The 26,123-nt window shown below is 39.7% G+C and overlaps 2 protein-coding genes across 5 annotated transcripts in view; one reads left to right on the top strand and one right to left on the bottom strand.

The window, feature by feature from the left end:
* Positions 1-26,123, bottom strand: part of GKAP1 (G kinase anchoring protein 1) — a 93,695-nt gene that overhangs the window by 65,485 nt on the left and 2,087 nt on the right. The window contains exons 1-4 of one of the 4 annotated variants that reach the window (XM_027048118.2): positions 18,351-18,492; positions 17,788-17,921; positions 4,840-5,092; positions 3,267-3,410 (exon numbers count right to left, since the gene is read on the bottom strand). In XM_027048118.2, coding sequence (XP_026903919.1) covers positions 3,267-3,410; positions 4,840-5,049 — 354 coding nt within the window. In that variant the 5' untranslated portion in view covers positions 5,050-5,092; positions 17,788-17,921; positions 18,351-18,492. Of the gene's footprint in view, positions 1-3,266; positions 3,411-4,839; positions 5,093-17,787; positions 17,922-18,025; positions 18,248-18,350; positions 18,493-26,123 lie in introns of those variants that run through there. The other 3 variants (XM_053205211.1, XM_053205214.1, XM_053205212.1) reach the window with 3 other exon arrangements.
* Positions 8,644-26,123, top strand: part of LOC113596113 (translation initiation factor IF-2-like) — a 38,516-nt gene continuing 21,036 nt past the window's right edge. The window contains exons 1-4 of the mRNA XM_053204265.1: positions 8,644-9,017; positions 9,742-9,859; positions 17,929-18,604; positions 21,150-21,262. Coding sequence (XP_053060240.1) covers positions 8,644-9,017; positions 9,742-9,859; positions 17,929-18,604; positions 21,150-21,166 — 1,185 coding nt within the window. The 3' untranslated portion in view covers positions 21,167-21,262. The remainder of the gene's footprint in view (positions 9,018-9,741; positions 9,860-17,928; positions 18,605-21,149; positions 21,263-26,123) is intronic.

The raw sequence follows: 26,123 nt of genomic DNA, 5'->3' as shown, positions 1-26,123 counted from the left end.
TATCTTATTTCAAAGGCTTCCTTGCATCTTCCTTTACTTTATAACTTCTGCTTATATGGACCAGGTTTAATTCGTTTTCTTCAACTGATTTAAAACTTATAGAATGAAAAGTCTTGTATATAAATAGTTCTTTTAAATTAAAAAAAAATTCACACTTGGAACTATGTATCTTGTCATCAATATGAAAAATCTTAAAATACCTATTGGCTTCCCCAACCTACTTCCTTACCAATTTTTGTGTTCAAAAACAGGGGTTCCGTTCCATTTTAGACAAATTCTTCATGTGAATTATGTTCTCATTAAAAACAATTTACAAACACTACTGAGAGTTAATTACGTATTGAACTAGCTTCAATGTTCGCCACTGGTACTTTCCAATTGTGCTCTTTATTTAGATTTGTCTTAATTGGCAGAGAGTGTATCTCAGAAAACTTTGCAGAAAGAATAATGGCAGTATGCCTCCTTAGCCCTTGCATGTCTGGGAATATATTTCTTTAGCATTCAAAAATATGACATCTTGGCTAGATACAGAATTCTTGGTCCTAACATTTTAATTCTGCCGTTTAAAGTAGCTGGTCTAATTTCTTACCTGTTTTCTCCCATGCATATATTTATAGTATTATTTTTGTGTCTCTTATTCTTAAAATTAAATACTTTTAAGAGAATTTTTAAAAAGTTTTCCCAAAAAATCCTTTGAAAAAGGCTTAAAAGTTCTTTCAAGCTCAGATTCAAGTCCTTTAAGAAAATTTTTATCAACATTACCTTTAATGATTGCCTCTATTCTATTTGTTTTAGGGACCCTAACTCTGCCTCTGTTGGATTTCAGTTCTGTGTTCCAATCTATTAGGTTGATTTTATTGGCAAAATTTATCTCAAATTTTCCTTCATACAATTGACTCAAGTTTCTTCAGTGTATACTCTGTTCATTAGTCTTTCTAGTGAAATTTTAGATTCTATGATTTTACTTCCCCAAAATTTTTTATTTCACCCACCCCTCTTTTCAACTTCTTTGGCACTTTTTCACCTCACCTTATATATATCATTACTAATCCCCTTGACTTTTACAAAATGGTCTAGCTCCTTGGTTTTTATTAAAAGAACAGGTGCTGTCTATAATCAACTTCTGCTCCCTGTAATAAATATTTTTCAAAGTATGCTTTCACTCTGGAGACTAAGTACAATGTTCTTTTCCTTTCACATGGCACAAACTTCTTCAGCTGAGATGAGATCAACTAAGTTCCACTGTTTGCTCATATGTAGACGGAGTAGATGCTTGTTTACTATCCACCTGGTTGCTGTTTAATGCCAGCTGTCAGATTTTATGCTGAGGCTCTGTGAAGCCAAAGTCACCTTGGTGATTTAGGAGTAGGAAAGTTTGTCTTAGCATAATTTCTCTCTTGTGATTGAAAAAAGTAGCCACATAACAGGCTAGCTTTCTATAGTCAGCTTTTTGTCTGGCTCAGCCCTCAATACTGGAATTTCTCACTGTGCTGTTTCTTTATTGTGTCAGGGAGAACACCCACCATTCTACAGGCTTTTTGCCTAGCTTAGTCACTGCCTGGTCCCTACTTTTAAAATTTGTTATTCCACACAGTAAAATAGATTCCAAATGGTTTACTGTCCATCTGTTCCAAGGTCTGCCTTTATCTCTTTGCCATTCATCGGTGTTAATTATCCTAGCATCTACTCTACTTCTCATGACCTTGATTATTTTCTGCAAGTGAGACTTCCAAATATGCTACCAGGTTTTCCTAAGTGGCCCATCAATAGCATATCCAGCAGAAGTTCCTCAAAGTTCCTGAGCCAGGGATGATATTCTTGTATAGGGCCAGGGCCATGTCAACTATTTCCTTTTCATAATTACCTGGTCATTCTGGCAGCAATCAGTAGGGGCAGGAAGAAGGGCAATCAAATATCTGTGCTCAGGTTCCCACATTACACAAAATGGATTTTGGTGCAAATTTGAGTAGTTTTCCTTCATTAATTTTCCAGTGCTCTTAGGGCCACTGGGAGAAATTCTCTCGGGTGAAGACACTGGTAAATTCTATTACTGTCTAAACAAAGTAGATCATTACATTTATACTTGTAAGAATTTGTCATAATAAATGCCATAGAAGGAAAAAAAGAAATAATCAAATAAAAACTAGAGGGTTTAATACAAGACAATGTATCTAGTATCCACTGCCTGGAAATATCTTTTAAATGGCATCTGCAAACAGCTCTTGTATAATAACTGATGCTTGTGATGATGAGCCTAAGGCACTACACAATCCTAATGAAAATGTGATAACTAATACAGCTGATGTGTTAAGAGAACACTTTAGTATACTCTAAATCTTTTAAAACTAGTAACTGAAGCATGATAGGTATAGCACTCTATTAAGCCAAATATCTGATAAAACAATACCTCTTCCCAATGGATTAAATGACAGTTTAACAAGTAAGCAAATAAGTAACTATTCATTTCTCATACAGCCAGTATCTCCTAGAGTACATTCTAGGCTTAGTATGTTATTTTCCTGAACACCACACAGAAAAAGAAACTGACTGGTCTTAAAAATTACCTGATTTGGTTATTACTGATATCTATTTAATAGAAGCACAAAATATCATATAAATAAGTTAAACTAACAAATGTCATATACTATGTTACATCAAAGTTGAAGAGGAAGTTTACCTTCAAAGTTTTTCTTTTTTAAGCAAAACTGTGACTAAGTATTAACAAGAGACCTCTGACCCTACAAATACTCATCTCTTGACATGAAAGAATTTAATCCTGTTGTTTTACCTTCTGTATCTCTCCCTCACTTGTAAAAAGGCATACAAACTGAAAACTCACAAAATAACTGCTTTGAATTACATAAAATAACAAATATATCAACTTTTTCCTAGATAAAAAACAGAGCCTCTCAGTAAAAGCAAAAGATGTGTGAATTAATCCAATACAATATGCTCATCAGGATAGTGTTGTCATGGATTCAGATACACTGCCATTTTAAAAATGCATAAATTTGGGGTGCCTAGGTGGCTCAGTCAGCTAAGCCTCCAACTCTTGATTTAGGCTCAGGTCATGATCTCAAATCATGAGCTCGAGCCCTGCCTCAGGCTCTGGGCTGTCAGCATGGAGCCTGCTTGGGATTCTCTCTCTTCCTCTCTCTCTGCCCCTCCCCCGCCAAAATAAATAAATAAACTTAAAAAATAATTAAATAAAAATGCACACATTCATCAAAATACAAAGCAAAACAATCTGATTTACTTAGCTGTACCTGTTCATCTCTTTGCCTCCACTCTTGCCAATTCTCTTCTCGTGAATCCTTCTGCACTGGGTTTGGTAATGAAAGCTCATGGTGAGCATTACAAATGGCATGGGAGGATTTCTGGGGAATTTTCTTAAAAGCAAGATTCCTGAGCTATGAAACAAATGAACAAAATCATTAAATTCAGTCTACCAATTCTAGAATACTAATGATTTTTTGTTAAGAAGTCAATAATATTTCTATTCCACTCATTAAGCTCAGAGTCACTATTTGTGCTTTTCTTAATCTTTGTAAAATAATAACTTCACAGGTATTTAGATAATATTGGTGGGTTTCTAAATGAAACAATAAGTGAAAATGGACTGTATTCTATTATACCATGATTTTAATGATTCTGCTTTACCTAAAGGAAGAAGTTTATAGAAGTGAAAAGCAGGATAACAGGTGTACTTTTCACTATGTTGTACACCTGAAGCTAATATGGCACTGTATGGCTTGTGGTGAGCATAGCATAATGGATAAACCTGTTGAATCACTATACTGTACACCTGAAACTAATGTAACAGTATGTGTCAACTACCCCCCAGTAAAAGAAAAAAATTTTTAAATGGGGATAATGATAATATATCATTACTGATTATTACAGGGTTGTTGTGTTGTTATTAACTGTGTCAACAGATGCAAAGTACTTAAAACATACATACGTGACATACATGACACTCTATGTCAACTATACTTCATTTTTTAAAAAAGCAAAACAGTGGGATTCAAAAAGATTAAAGTTGGGGTGCCTGGGTGGCTCAGTCGGTTAAGTGTCCAACTTTGGCTCAGGTCATAATCTTGCGGTTTGTGAGTTCGAGCCCCACGTCGGGCTCTGTGAGGACACCTCAGAGCTTGGAGCCTGCTTCAGATTCTGTGTCTCTCTCTCTCTCCGCCCCTCTGCTACTCATGCTGTCTCTCTCCCTCTCAAAAATAAACATTAAAAAAAATTTTTAAAAAAGATTAAAGTTTAATGGCTTACAAATTTAAAAGTTTAAACAACTCCAGCAACTACTTTGCTAGTCCTTAAAAATACAGGGCCTAGTCCACAAAATAACATGATGAGCTAAAATTGGACTGGCTAAACCAGTCTCAAGTAACAGTCACATCATCATGATCTGAGATGCAGCAAGTGAAACAAGAGATAAAACTATTAAGAAGTTGTTATGGATTGAATTGTAATCTCCCAACAGATATGTAGTAGGCCTAAAACCCTCAGGTGTCCGTGAATGGGACCTCATTTAGAAAATAAGATCTTGCAGACGTAATCAAGATAACTTACAATACAGTTTCACTGAATGAGAATGGGCCCTAAACCAATATGACTATTGTCCCCACAAGAAGAGGTGAAGACAGAGACACACAAAGGACGCTAAGTCACAGCAGAGGCAAAGACTGAATGATGCAGCCACAGAAGCTAGGAAGAGCCTAGGAAGGGCTCTACTCAGAGTCTCAGAGAAAGCCTGGCTCTCGCTGACCCCTTGGTTTGTACTTCTGCTCACAGTCTATTGGGAAAGCAGACACAAATAGTTCTAATTGTTACCTCATTTGCTTCACTCTGTTGTTGTTCCTTCTTTTTTCTTCTTTTTTCTCTCTTTTTCTCATTTGTAGTTGATTTGCTTGCTTGAGACTTTCCAGTATTCCGACCTTTGCCTTTTCCGGGCTCAGAATCAGAACCACTGCCACTATCTACTTGCAATAGGGCAAAACGAGAAGCAGTAGTGGGAACAGAACTGAGTACTGCTGAGGCCATTGTAACGATTTCTATTTTAAAATACTTTTGTCAAGAATAATTCCTGTAGGGAAGGAGAAGTGGCAGATGAGTAAATATGCTCAGTAAAATCTGTTCTAGATTCTAGAACAACACACACACACACACACACACACACACACACACTTCTCCCAACACTGGATTTAGTAATGGGTTTTTTGGGGTTTTTTTTGTTTGTTTTGTTTTCAAGTAGGCTTCACACCCAGTGTGGAGCTCAATGCACAGCCCAGCACCAGGCTTGAACTCATGACCCGGAGATCAAGACCTGAGCTGAGACTGAGTTGGAGGCTCAACCAACTGAGCCACCCAGGCACCCTTGGATTTAGTAATATTTGGATTCATACCCATAAGGCCTACTGGCAATAATATTCTTTTCTAATTTAAGTAAGCAATATACAACTGTAAAGTAGAAAATAGAGAAAAGATACGAGATTTCACAACTATTCCAAGACTACCACCAATAAAATGTATTCATTTTTCCATATATGGTTTTCAAAAATTCATGATTTTTTTCTTTTTTAAGTGTACTGCTGTAATATATACATATGTACAGAGAACATGTTAAACCAACATGGTTTACAATGAAGTAGGGATATTTTTTACATTGCAGAGACCCTCAGTCCAACTAACTACATGTTAATCTCCAACTTCCAAGACAGGAAAAAAGGAGTAGAAAAGGAAAAACACTCCTATCATTCACAAAATACTACCTTAAAATTGATTCTGGAGACTGCTACTAAGTCACAGAACTGACAACAAAATAGAGAACCAAAGGAAACTTTTTCAAATCACCTTCCACATTATCTTCTGGTTCACTAGCTTCAGCATACCTTGAGTGTACCTATACACTTCGGATATTAAAGGTCTTGCAGTAATATCTAACCCAAATCATTTAGTTTTACAGAGGAGGCAACTGGTACTTAGACTGGTTAAGTGACTTGCCTAAGGTCAATCTGCAAGTTATTGGCAGAGTCTCGACATGAACCTAGGTTTGCTGAACCTTGCTCTGCAAGTTCAAAGTAAGAAGCCCCATAACTACTAGAAGACTCTAGAAGACTTGGTACTCTTTCAATTAAAAAAAATTTTTTTTTCTTTTTTTTAATGTTTATTATTTTTGAGAGAGAGACAGAGAGAGACAGACAGACAGACAGACCACAAGCACAGGGGAGGGGCAGAGAGAGAGGGAGACAGAATCCAAAGCAGGCTCCAGGCTCTGAGCTGTCAGCACAGAGCCTGATGCAGGGCAAAACCCCTCGAACCCACAAACCTTGAGATCATGATCTGAGCTGAAGTTCACACTCAACCAACTGAGTGACCCAGGTGCCCCAAAAAGAACCACATTTTCTTAATAGATTGTGAAATTAAGAAATTTGTTCATTTTTATTTTGAAATGTATCAAGTACACAACTCAGTAAAAAAATTTTTTTAAATAAATGAACATTCCAGGTACCCAGCACTAAGATTAACAGAATGTTAACTCACCCTGTGCCTCTCCCCAATAGCATCCAACTCACCCTGTCGAGAGATAATTATCCTAATTTTCGTGTTATTCATTTGCTTGTCTTTACAGTTTTAACATGTCTATCTGGAGGCACAGTACTCATATCCAAACCAGCTACTGTCATTTCCAAAATATCGTATTTTTTCCACAGGTTCCCCCCTATTCAGTATGGTAGAGGACTATGCAAAAGTACAAATACTAGAAGTGAGAATCACTGAGGTCCATTTTGAAAACTAACCACACACTATAGTTTATGTTTTCATGAGGGAACGAAAAGGAGAAGCATGCATTCAAACTTCCATCTTAACCTAAGAATCCGGAAAATTATTTGGAAAGCTTTCAATTTTTTTGTGAAACAATGCACAAAAATTAAAAAAAAAAAAAAAAGAGCTGATATTTGAAGATGCTACCTAGTAGCTACTAAATCAGAGTATTTTTATTATAAAACCAGGTTAATACTTATTGCTCCTATACCCAAAAATATGCAAATTAAGATTGAATACCATGACATATAGAGATGGCATCACACTGATAAATTATGACATATTTTTATATTTTTTTAACGTTTATTTGTTATTGAGAAACAGAGACAGAGCATGAGCATGGGAGGGGCAGAGAGAAGGGGAGACAAAGAATCTGAAGCAGGCTGCAGGCTCTGAGCTGTCAGCACAGAGCCCGACGTGGGGCTCGAACTCACAAACTGCGAGATCATGACCTGAGCCTAAGTCGGATGCTTAACCGACTGAGCTACCCAGGCGCCCCAATTACGACATATTATTAGACTTAATCTGTGCTGTAAGCATGAGAATTAAGTTACTACACGGGAGAATATACTATATTACAAAATGAAAAAGAAGTTCAAGACTCAAAAACACTATGGAAAGCATTAATACTGCTTCAACTTTAACATGCCACGTTAAAATCCTTTTTTAAAAAAAAGCTTGTTTATTTTTGAGAGAGAGAGAGAGAGAGAGAGCGGGTGCTGGGGAGAGGCAGAGAGAGAGAGGGGGACAAGGGATCTGAAGTGTACTCCACACTGACAGCAGAAAGCCCTATGGAGGGCATGAACTCAGGAACCGTGAGATCATGACCTGAGCCAAAGTCAGACACTTAACCGACTGAGCCACCCAGACACCCCAAATCCTTTAAGTTTTAGTTGCTTTGAGCACTTTAGGTACAAAGATCCTGTACAGTTTTTCAACAACTATTGCCACATTTAATGTTAACTCCTGGGACTATAAATTGCATGTGTCAGCCATTCACAAATACTTACTGCCCCTCCCTGAAGGAGAATTACATACCACTCTCCTACTGAATGGGAGGCATGACCATGTCATTTACTTTGGCCAGTGAAATAATAGCTTTAAAAAGCTTTAAAAGCCAGAATGTGGTTCCTATTTCTGTGATTGTGGAAATATATGCTGAGCTGGAGTCTCCATCAGTCAAGTCTGATGGAGTCTGAAATTACAATGAATAAAATCTCCTTATTAACCTGTAATGGATATGTAGCTTAAGCAGGAAAGCAACTTTGCTGTTTTAGGCTGCTGAAATTTTCAGGTTGTTATTACAGCATAATCTGGCCTTATCGTGACTGATTTCTTGCACAAATAAATTTATTTTTCATTCTAGGACTAATATCAAAACCATGAATTTCACATTTAGATTGTTCTACATGAGCTAAATGTTCACAATTGTCTATCTAAAACATCTTGGGGCACCTGGGTGGCTCAGTTGGTTAAGCGTCTGACTCGATTTTGGCTCAGGTCATGATCTCACAGTTGTGGGTTCGAGCCCTGCATCAGGTTGTGTGCTTACAGTGTGAACCTGCTTAGGATTCTCTCTCTCCCTTGCTCTCTGCTCTTCCCCCTCTTACGCTCTCTCTCTCTCAAAATTAATAACCTTAGAAAATATTCTTAAAAAACTAAAACATCTCCACAAAGCTCACAGAAATTTTCTTTCTGTGGCATAGGGCAGAGCTTTCTGACCAATGTATCCTCAAATATTGTTTCCCTCAGTCCTTGGGGCACCTAAGAAAACCCTGGAGAATTCAGAGATGCTGGGCCCATCACCATCAGATGCAGGCAGCCTCGTGTGATGCTCCCCAGAGGACAGCGCCTGCACATGCTGCTCTGCAGTTATTTGTCAACTGTGAAGAGGGCAGTGCAGAAACCCCTGGAAATCTACTTCCTCAGACAAGTGTAGAAGGCACCGGTGCCCATCAGAGTAGGCAGGTCCAAGGAACTGTTGGAAGAGTTTGTATTCTAGGTGCCCCAAATGCAAGCCGTGCAGTACAGGGAGCAGCGGCTGCTGTGAGGAGGGGCAGAGCACAGAATCTCCTAGTGAGCAAGGTTCCAAGTAATGGCCTGAAAGCTCTATGTTCACAAGTGGCAGGTACTTCCTCCCACTTGCCGGTGATATGCCTTTTTAATGGCATAAATCTAGCTGCAAGGTGACTGCTCAAACAATGCACATGCTTTCTGAAAAAGCATTTGCTTTTTCATTTTTGTCATTTAAAATGACAAAAAGAGTTTTGTCATTTTAAACACTTGTAGTTACAAAGTCTTATTGAACTCCTTTCATTTTATCACAAAAAAAATTCTTTATTACATTTTCAGAGAAATGCTTTTAAATTCTCTAAAAATATTTTCAATTGTTACAAATTATTGAACAGTTATACAACAAAAATGTTTTGTTTTGTTTTGTTTTAATTACCTACTCAGCTAAACAAAATTTCAATGAGAACTCAATTTGAAGAAAACATCATCTAAAAGTCTGGGTCAGGAATAGTATATTTTTTCTGATTTCAGGTTTTTATTTAAATTCTAATTAGTTAATAGATATGGTAAAATTGGTTTCAAGTGTAGAATTTAGTGATTCATCACTTACATATAACACCCACTTGTATATTCTTATTTCATGGATAAACCTGTTTAAAAATTTATGTTCATAGAAGCAAGCACAATTTTCTCATTAGAAACCCTGAAAAGATTCTGAAGTTTTATACAAATACAACATTTAATATCTTTCCTAATACTTTATATTTTGTCTTACCCTAATCAAATACTATAAAGAAAATGTAACACCTTTTTCCACCCAGCTCTTTAAAGACGCTGCAGATCTCCTCCCAGTTTGGGGACAATGAGATGCTCTGGTCTTTTATGTTTGTACTGCAGAAGTCAGAGGGCAGGAAAGCGCTACCTTATGAGTGCTGGCCTGGAGCAAGAAGGCCTAGTCAAACCTGGTCAACTTGCTACTTGCTTAGAGCTCCTGAGCAATCCACCTGCTTCCTCTGTGAAATAGGGACAAGAGTGCATAGCTCACTGGGTTGTTGTAAAGGTTAAATAATATATGTGAAGAGCTTAGAACAGTAGCCAGTACAGCAGAAGCACTCAAATACAAACATCTACTGGTGTTCTTACTATGGTTTTTAACTAAAGTATGTCTCCAGGTCCTAAAAGGCACAGAACTGGCACAAGCTATTTAAAAATTTGGCTAAGCTTGTCTGACTCCATTGCAGAAAGTGTTATGAAACTTAACATCCAGCCCTTCTCAAAGCTAAGGCTTTAATTTATGAAAGGAAAAAGGATTTAGGCACTGAGAAGTAGTGGTCAAGCAGTCAACCACTGAAGACAGTCAAACACCTGAAGATTATGCCTAACAAATGGCAGAAGGGAAACACCCATCTACCTGAAACCCAAGAATCACAGTAAGGACTACGTCTTAAACACAGCAGACAAACAATAAACAATTCCTCAATGAATGTAAAGAAATAATAAAAGAACGACAAAGTGAAAAGAAAGCATTAGAATAGTGTTAATTGAAAAACAGTGAAAAGACAAAAAATGTTTTTCTGAGGAGGCAGCTACCTATGCTACACTTCAGCAACGATGTGTTAAAATACTTTTTTAACTTAAGAATGGATAGCTGGAAAGAGAAATGTTCATGGATAATGTTTCCTTGTTTGGTCAGAGGCAGGGATGTAAAACAGGAGAACAGAATAGGGGGTAGGGAAATGAAACAACTGGAAGGGCTGGATCATCTGTGCTACACGTTGTACTTAAAAAAATTGGGCTCCTGGGTGGCTCAGTTGGTTAAGCGTCCAACCGACTTCAGCTTAGGTCATATTCTCGATTCGTGAGTTCGAGCCCCACGATGGGCTCTGTGCAAACAGCTCAGAGCCTGGAGCCTGGAGCCTGCTTTGGATTCTGTGTCTGTCTGTCTGTCTCTCTCTCTCTGCCCTCCCCATCTCTCTCTCTCTCAAAAATAAATAAACATTTAAAAAAAAAAAAGGTAAGAGCTAACACATCGTCTACCTCAATAGCCATGAAAGAAATCTATGCACCATGTCAAAGGGTACACTAGTACTTCAGAAGTGGAGGAGAAAGGAAATGTAAATTTTAAATGAAAGAAGGAAATAAAAATATAAAAACAATCCCCAATTTGTAAATATGAATATAATTTCCATACATACCAAAAACAAGGAAATCCATGGGATTACTCAATATGCTTACTGTCTTTTCTACAGTTTTCACTATTTCCCTAAATATTCTATAATGACCATATTTCTTCTATAAGAAAAAAATTCATTTTGAAAAGGGAAAATGGTCATCTACACCTAAATTCAAAAGGGTAAATATAAGGTAATCACTGCAATATTGATTTTTTTCCTGCCCTGTATCAAAACTTAAAAAGGGCCAACTACAGGTCAGATTGACATTGAGATGCCCCTGGTCTTCATGTTAGTGATGAAGAAGACAAATGACAGACGGCAGTTGTCAAAGACTACACACTTTTAGGAGAACATTACCTGCATTAACAAACTTTTCAGAAGTTACAAAAAGATAGTCATGTTATACAATCCAGGGATTCATTTGAAACCTTTTTTTTTTTGGTAAACCTTGAAGAAAAAAGGGGAGAAACAGGCAGACCATGACAATATCAGGCATTTTAAAGACACTAATTCAGGGGCACCTGGGTGGCTCAGTCGGTTAAGCATCCAACTTCAGCTCAGGTCATGATCTCACAGTTCATGGGTTTGAGCCACACGTCAGGCTCTGTGCTGACAGCTTAGAGCCTGGAGCCTGCTTCAGATTCTGTGTCTCGCTCTCTCTCTGCTTCTCCCGTGCTCATGCTCTGTCTCTGTCTCTCTCTCATTCTCTCAAAAAATAAACATTAAAAAAAATAAAAAATAAAAATAAATACACTAGTTCAGGGAATGGCTACAGTTACTATGCCTTCAGAACACTATTCTTTCAGTCTTGTGTCCTAAACTTCTACATCTCCATCTATAGTCACAGCTAAGAGATATTAGGATAAACAGGTTCAAATAGAGCTCTTCTCCCTCCCCCTACTATTTCCCTTTTCTTTCTGTCTCATATGGTCTTTAAAATCCAAATACTCAAATGTCCAGATGTTTATATACCCTTAAGTGACCTGGACATAATTAAGATACACAAGGCAAAAAACACACGCCAGACATCCTGTAAGCTGCCAACGTTGGTCAGTCTATGAATGTGGTGGCTAGTGCTGGAAATTAAACAGCCATTTATCTATTACTAAAATACTATACAAATCACGTTGTTAGTCCAGAAATTTAATGATTATTTTGTATATTTCCCCTCTTCCCTTTGAGTCTCCTTTTAAAAATAACTTAAAAGCAGGGTGCCTGGCTGGCTCAGAGCGTTTGACTATTTATTTAAAAAAAAATTTTTAATATTTATTCACATTTTTGAGAGAGAGAGAGAGAGAGAGAGAGAGAGAGTGAGAGTGTGTGAGTGGGGAAGGGGAAAGAGACAGAAGAAGACAGAGCAAGCTCCAGGCTCTGAGCTGTCAGCATAGAGCCCTATGTGGGGCTTGAATTCACAAACTGCGAGATCATGACCTGAGCATTAGTTAGTCGCCTAACTGACTGAGCCACCCAGGCGCCCCAGAGAGCATGTGATTCTTGACCTCAGGATTGTAGGTTTGAGCCCCACGTTGAATGTAGAGATCACTTAAAAATGAAATCTTTAAACAAACAAAAAGGCTATCAGAAAGACAAATTAACAATCCCCTCTACAACTACATCAAAAAGAATAAATTTAACCAAGCAGCTGAAAGACCTGTACACTAAAACCTGTAACACACTGATGAAAGAAATTGAGGAAGACCCAAATAAATGGGTATTTTGTGCTCACGGACTAGAAAAATTAATATTGTTAAAATGTTCATATTACCAAAGCAATCTACAGATTGAATGCAATCCATATCAAAACTACAATGGCATTTTTCACAGAACTAGAACAAATAACTCTAAAATTTGTATGGAACCACAAGAGATCCCAAATAGCCAAAGCAATCTTGAACAAAGCTAGAGATATCATGCTTCTGATTTCAAACTATATTACAAAGCTACAGTAATCAAAACAGTATAGTACTGGTATAAAAACAGACACACAGACCAACAGAATAGAGCCCAGAAAACCCACACAAACATGGTTAATTTACACAAAGGAGGAAATACACAATAAGCAAAGAAGAGTCTCTTCAATAAACGGTACTGGGAAAACTGGACAGCCACATGCAACAGAATGAAACAGAACCACTATCTTATATGGATTACTATCTTATACCATACAAAATACTAACTCAAAATATTAACTCACATTTAGAAAGACCTAAATGTGAGACCAGAAACCATAAAACTCCTGTAAGAAAACATGGGTGGTAAACTCCTGGACATTACCCATGGCAGTATTTGTTTTGGATCCGACTCCAAAGGCAATGGCAACAAAAGCAAAAATAAACAAATGGGATTACAAAAAGCTTTTGCACAGCAAAGGAAACCATTATCAAAACAAAAAAAGCAACCTACTGAATGGAAGAAGATATTTGCACAGCAAAGGAACCATTATCAAAACAAAAAAGGCAACCTACTGAATGGAAGAAGATATCTGATAAGGAGCTACTATTCAAAATATATAAAGAACTTATACAACTCAGTAACAACAACAACAACAAAATCCAATTTAAAAATGGGCAGAGGATCTGGATGACACTTTTCCAAAGAAGTCAGAAGGATGGCCAATGGGCACATGAAAAGATGCTCAACATTGCTAATCATCAGGGAAATGTAAATCAAAACCACGAGATGTCATCTCACACCTGTCAGAATGCCCATTATCAAAAAAGACAAGAGACGTGCCTCGGTGGCTCTGTAAATTAAGTGTCCAACTTTGGCTCAGGTCATGATTTCAGGGTTTGAGTTTGAGCTGCATCGGGCTCTCTGCTCTCAGCTCTCAACACAGAGCCAGCTTTGATTCTCGGTCCCCTTCTCTCTCAGTCCATCCCCCTCTCATATTCTCCCTCTCAAAAATAAGACGTTAAAAAAAAGAAGAAGACAAGAAATAACAAGTGTTGGAAAGGTTGTGGAGAAAAGGGAAGCTTTGTGCACTGTTGTTGAGAATGTAAATTGATACAGCCGCTATGAAAAAACAGTATGGTGATTCTTCAAAAAATTAAAAATTGAACTGCCATATGTTCCAGCAATTCCACTAGTAAGTATATTATAACTGCCAAGATATGTAAACAACCTAAGTGTCCAGTGATGTTTGAATGGATAAAGAAAATGTGGTTTATATACCACACTTACTATTCAGTCACATAAAAGGAAATCTTGCCATTTGTGACAACATGGATAGACCTTGAGAGTATTATACTAAGTGAAATAAATCAGAGAAAGACAAATACCATCTGATTTCATTTATATGTGAAATCTAAAAAGCAAAAGAACAAATAAAACTCATAGATACAGAGAACAGATTGGTGGTTATCAGAGGGGAAGGGGTTTAGGGGATAGGTGAAAAAGAATGAAAGGGGTTAACTGTATGGTGGCAGATAGTAGGTAACTACACTTATTATGATGATCACTTTATAGTATATGCAAACATAAATTATGCTGTACACCTGAAACTAATGTGTTATATACCAATTTTACCTCAACAAAAAAATAAAAATAACATATGCTAACTTAGGTAGCTGAAGGAAGACAAAAGAAAATTCACAAAACAATTTAAAAAATTTTTTAATGTTTATTTATGTTTGAGAGAGAGAGACAGAGCGTGAGCAGGGGAGGGGCAGAAAGAGAGGGAGACACAGAATCTGAAGCAGGCTCCAGGCTCTGAGGTGTCAGCACAGAGCCTGAAGCAGGACTTGAACCCACAAGCCGTGAGATCATGACCTCAGTCAAAGTCAGTCGCTTAACTGAGCCACCCAAGCGCCCCCAAAAACAATTTAAAAACAAATGTTTCAGGTGAAAATGCACAAGAACACAAATAAGTTCACAAATGTAAATATACACGCAGCTTGTAACATATAAGTGCATTATTCTATAATTTCTCAAAGACTACCATTAGTAAAAACTATTAATTGCTCTATACTTGAGATGACAGCAATATCAAATTATAGTGAAATCTCCATTTAAAAAATACTCCATATTCAAAAGGCCAATTATTTGACTTATTAAATATTATAGCATACATTAGGGCTTTCTATAGCAACTGTCCTTCCTCCGATGCTACAACAAAATAAACTACTTAAAAATTTCCTGAACACACTTTTAGTTTTACTTGTTTATATCTTTTTTCTGTTCCCTTCACCTAAAATGCCCTCCCTCTCTTCCACTTACAATTTCTATTCATTCTTGGAGTGCCTGGGTGGCTCAGTCGGTTGAGCATCTGACTTTGGCTCAGGTCACGATCTCACGGTTCGTGGGTTTGAGCTCCACATCGGGCTGTGCTGACAGTTCAAAGCCTGGAGCCTGTTTTGGATTCTGTACCTCTGTCTCTCTCTGCACCTCCCCCACTTGTGCGCGCACTCTCTCTCTCTCTCTCTCTCTCTCTCAAAAATAATAATAAACAATAAAAAAAAAACACACCTTCTATTCATCCTTCAAAATCCTACTCAGGGGCCAGCATCTCTATGAAGCTTTCTCTGACCTGCCTCAAATTAATCATTCCCTCTGTAATATTTCTGTATGTTTATATTTACTTTATTGAATGGATTCCATTAAAATTATCTGTTAACCCTTGTGCCTAGCCACCTACAATCATGATGTCAACAATCTGAAAGTCAATCCCTAACAAAACCACAGGACCGGACACACAAAAGATAATTTCACTGAACTAAAAAAATATATTTATATTCCCCAAGTACACAGCTCTCTATGCAATGAAATATGTATCTTCAAGAAGAATGCACAGTAAAAGAAAATGCAAAGTGCACTATAGATAACCCCCCATTCCCATAATGCAAATGTGAACGAACAATGATTATTAGCAGTTCAAATTTGTTTCATTAGAAATGCCATTCTAGTAAGTGATCATCGCAACCGATTTTGTTCAGGAAACATATTTAAAAAACATACTGGTTAAAGCGTTGATTAAAAAGAATTAGGATATACCAGGTACTTAATTAAATAAACTCTTTCTAAAAATGAATAACCTAAACTGTAAACAGCAGGATTAATGGTTAGTACTCTCAGACTCTTCCACCAAAGTTCTGAGGACTACTGCCACTATGACCTCATTCCTCTAGACTGTGAGCTCTGTAGGGTCAAGAAAAATGGTAGCCGTAGCCCTATCTCAGTCCTGGGAACCACAATTAGGGCAATACAGAATTGACACCTGTATAAAATCCTCAATCAACAACCAAATATATTTCTTTAATAAAATGATAATTATCTTCCATTAACACTATCAACCAGTTTAGCCTAATCAAAAAAAGAAATTAATACAAGGTAGTGGCCTCCTTGAAATATAACTTAGATTTAGGAAAACAGATTGAGAGGAGCCTGGGCAGTTCAGCCAGCTGAGCTACCGCCTCTTAATTTTGGCTCAGGTCATGATTTGAACCCCTTCATGGGTTTGTGGGATTGAATCCTTTGTTGAGCTCCCCACTCACACCACGGAGCTTGCTTGGGATTCTCTCTCCCTCTCTCTCTCTCTCTCTTTCTCTCTCTCTCTGCCCCTCCCTCACTTGTGCTCTTGCTCTCAAAATAAACTTAAAAAAAATTAAAAATAAAAAATAAAATAAAAAAACAGAGTGAGCATAAAATGAAATGGCACTGAGTATCAGTGATTCAGTACCTGGTGAAAAAAATTTTAACGTATTATTTCATGTTCTGTTCCTCAAGGCAACACAACTAAGCAATCTTTCACTTTGGCTTCTTACAAAGTTCACAACCAACACTTGCCAAGTACATACCAAAACCTTGCTCCCAACACACTTACTACAAACAAGCCACGTAAATTTAATGGGTATGTCCTAAATTCCACTTTTTCTTCATAGTTAAGTACCGCTTCCCTAATCCAATCTGTGCCTAATTTTAGCAAAAAGTACAAGCAAGTACTAAGTGTATTTTCATTTGCTCCAATATGCTTTTGGTCAACTTCCAGTTTCTTGCTCTTAGTCCACAGAGTGAAGTCACTAAATTGGTACCTTATAGATAAGTCTGTTATAACCACTTATAACAATTAAGAATACCTCCCATTAATTAGGGGCGCCTGGCTGGCTCAGTCGTAGAGCACACAACTCTTGATCTCAGAGTTAGGAGTTTGAGCCACCCATTGGGTGTAGAGATTACTTAAAAAGTAAAGTAAACTTAAAAAAAAAAAGAATATTTCCCATTAATTAGGATATATGATTAATATCAACGACGGTTACAAACCTGTTGAGAAATAAAATCTGTATTTCCACAGATTAAGTATTTTTTAATATTTCAATTTCCCATAAAGTTTTTCCAACATTCCTATTGCTGCAAGTCAAATATGTTAAACTGAGGATTCAGGTTACAATCACAAGCACCGTTACTACATAAAGAAACAGACAACAGTGAATGATGTAGAAAAAATGTCACTGGCTTTTGAGTAAAAGAAAGATGATCTTTAATTAGTGCTTCTAATGAAAGCCGTAGCACCCACTCAATCGTAAAATCTGACTAAGGTAAGAGTGAAAAATCAAAGAAGCTGAGAGAAAAGACAATTGAACAAGCCATTTTTGTCATTACTGTTGTTCAACATCTACTAAACCCCCCAAAGGCTAGAGATCTGACAAAAATTCTTTGACGGCTGTTCCAAAGAAAAACGGCAAGAAACAAAATTCAAAACCCTTCTCGTTTACTTTTCAACAGCTAGCGGGAAGGAGGAGAAGGAGCACTTTATTCAAAAAGTAATACACTATACCTCATTCATGAACGAAAGCCAAATTTCACCCAGAAGCTGTCAACCGAGGCTCCAAAACTTATTCGCACAAAGTACACGGAGAAAGAAACAGGGCTGGGCGAGACCTAACTCGGGCAGAGATGCGGCTTCCAAACCTGAAAGGAAGAAAACAGCGAGTCCGGTCGTGGCTCCAGAAATTTCCGAGCGCCCGGCTCGACGAGGCAGCGCGATGCCCGCAGCGGGGAGGGGGCGACGGCACCTGTCACCCGGCGGCCCCGCCACCACGGTAGCCCCGGGCCCGGGCCCCGCGGAGTCTGGGGAGGCGCAGCCACGGCCCGGGCGCCGGGGCCTGAGGAGGCGCGGGTCCCTCTCCGCGCCGAGCCGCGGGGCCGCGGCCCTTCCCGAGGAGCGGCCCTCCCCGCGCCCTCTGCCCAGCGGCTCCGACCAGCGGGGCCCGTCGCCTCAGGCCGAGTCCCCAAGCGCCGAGCCCGAGGCGCACGGAGCAGCGCGGCCGAGGCGCCACCACCGCCTCAGGGGCGCCGGAGCCATCCCCCGCGAGGCGGGCCCGCCCTCAGCGTACTCACCCGGCCTCCCCGGCCGCCGGCTCGGTCCTCCTCTCCCTCCTCCCCCCCGCCGCCGCTCCCGCGGCTCCAGGGGCGGCCGCACTGGGCGTTGGGACTAGGCTGGGTCAAGGGGCAGGGGCGGGGGCGAACTCGCGCCGGGCGGGAGTCGCGCGGCGGCCCCGCGAGCGGGCGCCGGGCACTAACGGGCCCCGCGAGCGAGCGCCGGGCTAGGCGGGCTGGGCGGCCCGCGGAGAAGAGCGCGGCTGCAGGCTGCGGTGAGGGGCGGGGAGAGCGCGGTTGCGAGCCGAGGGCGGGAGGGAAGTCCCGGCGGAGGGGGCGGCGTGAGAGCCGCGGGGCGGAGCGGGGGCGGGGCCAGGCGCGCCCGCCGCCGCGCGCGGGGGTTTGTTTATTTTCTCGGTTGGTTGCGGCGCTGGCGCGTGGGTAGAGGTTCGCCGGTGACGTGAGCGCCCAGAGTTGGGGGAGAGAACCAGAACCACCTGCTGGAGAAGGGGAGCTACGGGGGCCGGGCAGGGTCCAAACGGCTCGCGTAGGCGGCGGCGCCGCGGTCCTCGGGGTTACCGGGAAGAGAATGGCTTTCCCTGGGCGTTTGGAAGGAGGGAGGCCTCCCGAGGGAATAGGGCTCCAGGCCACTCCCCGCAGTTGGGCAGTTTCACCTGCGTCGCGGAGAGCAATCTGGGGGCCTTGGAGTGGAAGAGAGTCGTGGGACCTGGTGGACCGGGTTTCACGTCCCGTTAGTGAAGTGGGGATGGTTCTGCAAATCAAGATTTCAGTAACAAGACTGCATCTGCTCTCCCGTGAGGAAAATAACCAACGTTGCTCAGTTTTCTGTAGAGTTACACAGCACTTTAGCGTTCTCTGTCTCTTGGTGCTCCATCAGGTAGGATTCTCATTTTACAAGCCAAGTAACTCACCCAAAGCCTCACAGTTAATAAAAGTCAGAGCCGGAACCCTGCTGTACTGACTTCACATTCTGTACTGCTTACCATCGATCACAAAATCTCCCTAAATCACTTTGATTTAACTAACAGTAGACACATACACTCCCATAGGTAACATCTGCAGAGTTAGGGAGGCTAAAGATGTTATTCTTGCCTTCAGAGACTAAGAAATAAAGATAAAAGTTACAATAAAAGACAAACCGTGATAAGTGCCTTATGAAAAACACGAAGAGTACTGAAGATTAAAAAAAAAAAAACTAATTGTGTGGGATATCAGGAAAGAAAAGGCAGCATGGAGGAGGCATTTGGGATTGACCATGGAGGAGATGGGAATGGTTTCACAGCAAGAAGGATAGCATGAGAACATAAATGAAGACTGATAATGAAAGTCATGGTCAGGAAAAAGCAAATGGTTAAACTCCAGGACATGTTGAGAAGTGGCACAGACAAACAGGAATGGGGCCCTATGCCAAGTGGGAGAATTTTGTATTTAATACAGCACTTTGAGTTTTCGTGGTTTAAAAGCCTTCCTTTTCTTTGACATCTCTGTGAATGGATACAGAAATCAGAGGTGGGAAAACTGCCAAATAGACCTGCAATAGGCCAGGTGAAAGGTAATGATGAGTCTGAACTAAAGGTAAGGCAGGAAGGATTTAAAAGAGCTTGGTTAGAAGATGATGTGGAAGCAGCATCCACAGAATTTGGCGATTGATAAATTGGTTTTACAGCGAGAGGGGATAACATGAGAACATATATGAAGGTGGAAGAGAAAAATCGAAGATAGTGGAGGCTTTGAGTTTAGGTAATTGTAGAAGAAATAGAGATAGAAGTAGGAACTGCTTTTTGAAAGATCAGTTGAGATTTGGACACTTTAAGAGTTTGAAAGATTGTTGAGACAGCCAGATAGAGGTGGATAGTAAGAAGTTAGAAATAAAAGCTTTGAAATATAGGAAAGAGGGTTGAACTAGAAAACAGGTTGGTAAGTTAGCAGCCTATCAATGATATCACTGTGAGAGAAAAGAAGAAAACAAAGGGTAGAATCTTGGAGAACATCTTCACTAGAACTTTGCTACTTGAAGTGTGGTCAGTGGCCTAGCAGTACTGGCATGACCAGGGGATTTGTTGGAAAGGTACAATCTCAGTCCCCCTCATCCCCAACTCGTGCTAAATCAGCATCCTTAACAAGAACCCCAAGTGATTTGTATCACATTACAGCTTGAGAAACTGTGACCTAGGTAAGAGAAGCCAACAAATAAAGAAGAGATCTAATCTAGATGAGGGAAACCAGCAAAGACAGAGGGAGGAGGAAGCAGGAGGGGAATCAGGATAATGCAGAATCACCAAAGCAAGGTAAACTGGAGTTCCATAAAGGCAGGGGCAGGAAGAAGTGTTTATTGACAATAATACCACAGAGGTTAAAGTGCACGAGGAAAGAAGGTATACTTGAATTTTGTAATTGGGTGGTATGATCCTCTGACCGACCATGTTCCCATTAAAAGCTTGGAAATTGCTCCTTTGTGATAGGGGACGACAGCCTAGAAATATAATCCCACCTCCCATCCCCCAGTCTCCACATATATGGGACATATGGAAGTAGGTAGGCTTATGGATTTGATAGAAATTCTTTTCTAACTGCTTCTATTTTCTCTGTGAACTAAGAAGCAAGATCATTCTGGCAGACTGCTAATTGTCTATCACAGGCTCTTCTCCCCTTGTTCCTGGGCACACAGACTATATTTTTCTCAGCTTTTTTTCCAGTTAGTATGGTCAAGTATTAAGTTATTGCTAGTGGAATGTGAGCAGAAATGATGTCTGCCACTACCAGGCCAGCGTGTCTCCATACATTTTTCCTTTCCACCAGCTGGATTATGCAGATGACTACCAGCCCCTGGGGGTGACAGAGCCACAAGAAAGAAGGTACCTGGAAGAAGGAGAGCTGCCCACTGACCAGGAACACCCACTGCCAATTTTCATGTGAGCAAGATATACATTTCTCTATTAAGTTGGAGCTGTAACATTTTGGGGTCTACTTAGCCTCCTCTAGCTAATGTAGTCAATAACTGAAGGGGGGGGGTTGGGAGGGGGAGGAAAGGTGAAATAGTCTGACTGTGGGAGAGACAATTGACTAGGGAAGCATAGTAGGGTTTTCAGGCACTATTAAGGGTCTGCCTGTGTGAGTGGTCATGAACTTACAGTCAGACCAGTCAATATGGTTGTGCATTTTCCTCCAGCCATATTCTGTTGCTTATGTGCAAACACTGAGTAGGTGGTTTGGGATTAACCAGGACAGAGATTCAGCCAGGTAAGTATAAATGGGGAGTGATAGACCAAGAGGCTGAGGGTAGAAGGAAAGGAGGCATCATAATTTCAGGCCAGATAAGAGGTAAGACTATGAGAGGGGTAGGGAAAAGTGCAAAGATGGTAGGGTGTATAGACTGGTGTTTCTGATCAGGTTGAAGAATGGAGTTTTGGTACTCTAGAGAGTGACCTGAAAAGATAAGAGATGGATTGGAGAGGAGGAGCCTTGAAATTAAAATTAGACGAAAATTAGACGTGGGGCTGTAGTTGTCAGCAATGTCAAGGTGTAGGGAATGATCATGAGAGTGGGTTGCTGAGATAGCAGATGGCATACGATCATTTGAAGGGAGCTGGTCAAGGAATTGAAAGACAGGAAGGGTTTGAATGTATTTATCTCACAAAGAATTATCAAAGGACTGTTAGTCATGTTGGAGTAGTGAATAGCCTTGGAGAGAGTGGTAATGAGCCTGGTACCAAAATCTTCAAAGAATGAGGGGTTGAGTTCTCTGAATTAGGGTGTTCCAGGCCATCAGTGCTTTAGTGTGTTAAACTCTTGCAGAGGTCATGTTTCATTTAAACAGGCACTTTTAAGTTTTGTGTTACTAATGTGGGATTTGTGATTGCTTCTCTTTGACCTCTCAGATTACAGATGGTAACTGCTTTCTTTAAGAGGAAATGCCCATCTGTCTGTATTATAAAACAAACACATGCCAGGCTTCCCAGTTTAAATGAATGTTTTAAAATTTGTCATAAACTACTCTGTTCTACCTCCAACATATATCCTCAAATAGATACATCAAATGTGATACTAGCTAACTATGCAGCATCAAATAATGGGCTGTAAATGTTCAAAATCTGCATGAAAAACCTTAGGTATAACTTCACAATAAATAGCAATTCACTAGAAACCTGACCAATTGAAAATAACAAGATTGCCTCTAGTTTAGAAAATGATGCACCACATTATCTACCTACGGGCTCTGGAGTCAGACTGATGGGGGTTGAATCACAACACCCATCTCATGGGTTATTGTGAGGATAAGATATATAATATATAATATACAGTACATAGAGGCATTTAGAAGACTGCTTAGCACATAAAAGCACTCAGTAAAAGTTATAGTTATTGTATCTAATTCTTATGGAATTGCCTATAACTATACTTTGACTTTTCCAACTTAGAAAATATGTGCATTACATCTATACATGTTAAGACCTAACAGTAAGGAGACTTCCAGTTAAACATGGTACATTGAACACAATTTTTTCTCCACTTACTCCAGACACCTCATTAAAATGACAGTGAAGCAGGGGCTCCTGGCTGGCTCAGTTGGTAGAACCTGCAACTCTTGATCTCAGGGTTGTAAGTTTAAGCTCCATGTTGAACGTAGAGATTACTTAAAATAAAATCTTAAAAAAACAGTTAGGCAATAAAAGTATAAACCCATAACATGAACCAAAGAGGAAAAGATCCCTGCTGAAAAAGGATGTCAACAAACCTTAGGAACATGGAAAGCAGATGGATGAATAATAACTTACCGAAACTGAGAAAATTAATACCTAAGCTTTTGGGAGGGGGGGTAGAGCCAGCCAGGGTGGACCCATTCACATCATAGACTCTGATGAGGAAAGGCTCTGAAACTGGAGCTGCCATAACTCTGAAAGCAGAGGTGAAATGGGGCTGAAAACTGAAATTTATTGTGAAAGTTGTATAAAGAACAGTCAGATCCTTCCTTCCCCCGAATCCCTTCTCCCATTCCACACTGCCTTAACTCAGTAGAAGATAGGATGTTTACTTTCTGAAGAGGTTGACTCAGAGCTCCGCTGGATACCAGGCAGAGAGCTGAGGACAGGGGTGACTCACTCCACAGAAAAGCAGAATTAAATGAAGTCATACATATTAAATCATGAGACATATTTCCCCTGTGTTATTCCCAAATTCAGGTTCTAGGTATTTGAAGAAACCTTCTCACATGAAAGGTCCTAAAATGAACTAACAGAAGAGAGAGAAGTAGAGAGAGTAAGGGGGAAGGAAGAAGGAAGGGAGGGAGGGAGGGAGGGAGGAAGGAAGGAAAAAAAGAAGAAATAGAGCAAATAGAGCTAATGCAGGGAACAGAAAAAGATGTCAAAATGAAACAAAAATCTCAAACATTTTAACTCACATATGCTCAGGTAGCTACTGGAGGGAGATACCCCACCAAGATCAGGGTGTAAAATAAGACACGGAAACACATAGGACCTGATAAACAGGAGCTACAACAAAATGAGAAAACAGAGAATTCCCGAGATGAAGGTGAAGAGAGAGGTTCCAGGATAACACCTATGTAGCAGCCTGGAGAGTAGCCAGTCCATTCCAACACAGGACGATGGAAGGCTCCAGAAGGGATGTCACCAAGAAAAAACAAAAACACGGAACTGATCGATTACCTAACATGTCTGAACCTTAGGAACAAAACTTCAAAGCTCTGATAGAACATATAGAGATGAAATGGTGACAAGTATAGAGGAAAGTAAGCAACACCAGAAAGAGGGGATTATAAACTCCAGGGGAAACAAAAGATTGGTGGTGGGCTGTATGACAGAGTATTTGATGTTACCTCCCTGGAGGAGAATTGTACTTCCCTGCTCCATTGTGAATTGCAGTGGCCAGTGACATAGGGGCACAGTGAATATGTCACTCCAGCCAGAAGTTTCAAGAGCCTTGTCTCTGTCCTTGAACAGATGGGCATTGCTCAGATAGAGGCTGCCTCTGGCCATGTAAGTCCTGAGTAAAGACACCATGGAACAGAACTGCAGCTGACCTGCCATCAGATAGGCAGTAGAAATAAGAAGTCAACCTTTATTGTTTTAGGCCACTGAGGTTTTGGTGGTAGTTTGTTAAAGCGGCATAATTAAAAAAAATCTTTTTTAATGTTTATTTATTTTGGAAGGAAAGAGAGACAGAGTGAGCAGGGGAGGAGCAGAGAGAGAGGGAGACACCGAATCCAAAGCAGGCCCCAGGCTCTGAGCTGTCAGCACACAGCCTGATGCAGGACTCGAACCCATGAACTGTGAGATCATGACCTGAGCCAAAGTCGTACGCGTAATTGACTCAGCCACCCAGGTGCCCCTAAGGCAGCATAATTAATCTCTCCTGACTGACACAACATGGGGCACTGTGTACAACATATAATAGACATTAAAATATATATGATAAATACTGAACAGTGTGATAGAAGCATACTGGGCAATTAGTAAATGGCACAAAGTGACTAAAACTGAAAAACTAAGATGTGGCAATAGAAATATGATCTTTCGAAATGTGGAATTAAGTAGCAGAACAACTTTTCTTTGGAAACAGCCATGAGAGTAATGATAGATGGAGCAGGGACTTCTGTTTATTGTCATGAGCCTAGTAATTATTTGACTCTTAAACCATATACATTGTCACTTTGAAAAAAATAAAAATTACATCTTTTTAAAAAATTAATGGTAAGTGGAAGGAGGGGAAGGTTGTATTGTTGTTTTTAATTCAACCAGTTTAACAGACTGACAGCTTATCATCCCACAGAAATACTAAGATTGTAAGTAGAACCTAATTTTTGATTAGGACTTTAAAAATACCCTTTTTCCCCCCAGAATATTGAATAAATTGAGGCACTGAAAGCTAACCTTTTTCATTCTACCTTCACACTGTCCACTGCAAAATAGAAATGTTAATGCTATATTTTGATTCAGCTACCTCCTTCCCTTGCCCTTACTGTGATGTTATTTATAGTGTACTATTTATATGAAGTCAAATGTCACTAACTTGAATTTGAAAAATGACCTACATGTATATGGAATTATGTTGTGAAAGATTATTTTAAACTTCCAAAAATAATTATTTTTAAAAATATCCTCTTACACTAGACCAAAAACTTTTTTCCTCAGACACCTTACAGTGATTAAAATTGATGTTATGGATAGTTACAGATATATATATACATATATATATATATGAATAGAGATATATATCCTGTATATATATATGGACAATGAGTATATATCTGAACTATAGGTGAACAATGGATATGTATCTGAACTATAGTTAAAAATAATATAAATTACTTGTAAATAAATTATTTGTAAATAATTAGTGCTACTTAATGGGTTTGTAGCTCTCTTCTGGTATTTTGTACATCATTTGTCTATGTCTAAAGGATCTGGAGCAGCAAAAGTAGACCAGTCCAAATTGCTGTATAAATTGGACAGAATAAATGTAGTAGGCTTTCCATACTTTGGATTCTTTGGTGTGGGCCCGTTGTGGTCTGAGCTGTCTTCCTATCCTCATTCCCAGCCATCCCCCATACCCAGCACTAATTCAGCCATTCAACAGATACTTATTTGGGGTACCCAATGTACTAGCATGCGGTTCCTTGAGTATGTGATGTTGTCTCCCACTTAGCCTTTGCAAAGTGGTTTCCTGATCTAAAATGATATTCCTCTCCTTCCTATACCTTCTAAAAGCCAACTTTTCCATTAAGATACAAGGAGCACCTTCTTGCAGTCACTCTGG

The sequence above is a fragment of the Acinonyx jubatus genome, chromosome D4 (assembly GCF_027475565.1).
Source record: "Acinonyx jubatus isolate Ajub_Pintada_27869175 chromosome D4, VMU_Ajub_asm_v1.0, whole genome shotgun sequence".
Taxonomy (NCBI): domain Eukaryota; kingdom Metazoa; phylum Chordata; class Mammalia; order Carnivora; family Felidae; genus Acinonyx; species Acinonyx jubatus.
The sequence above is the reverse complement of the archived record's forward strand: the minus strand, read 5'-3'. Positions and strand labels throughout refer to the sequence as shown.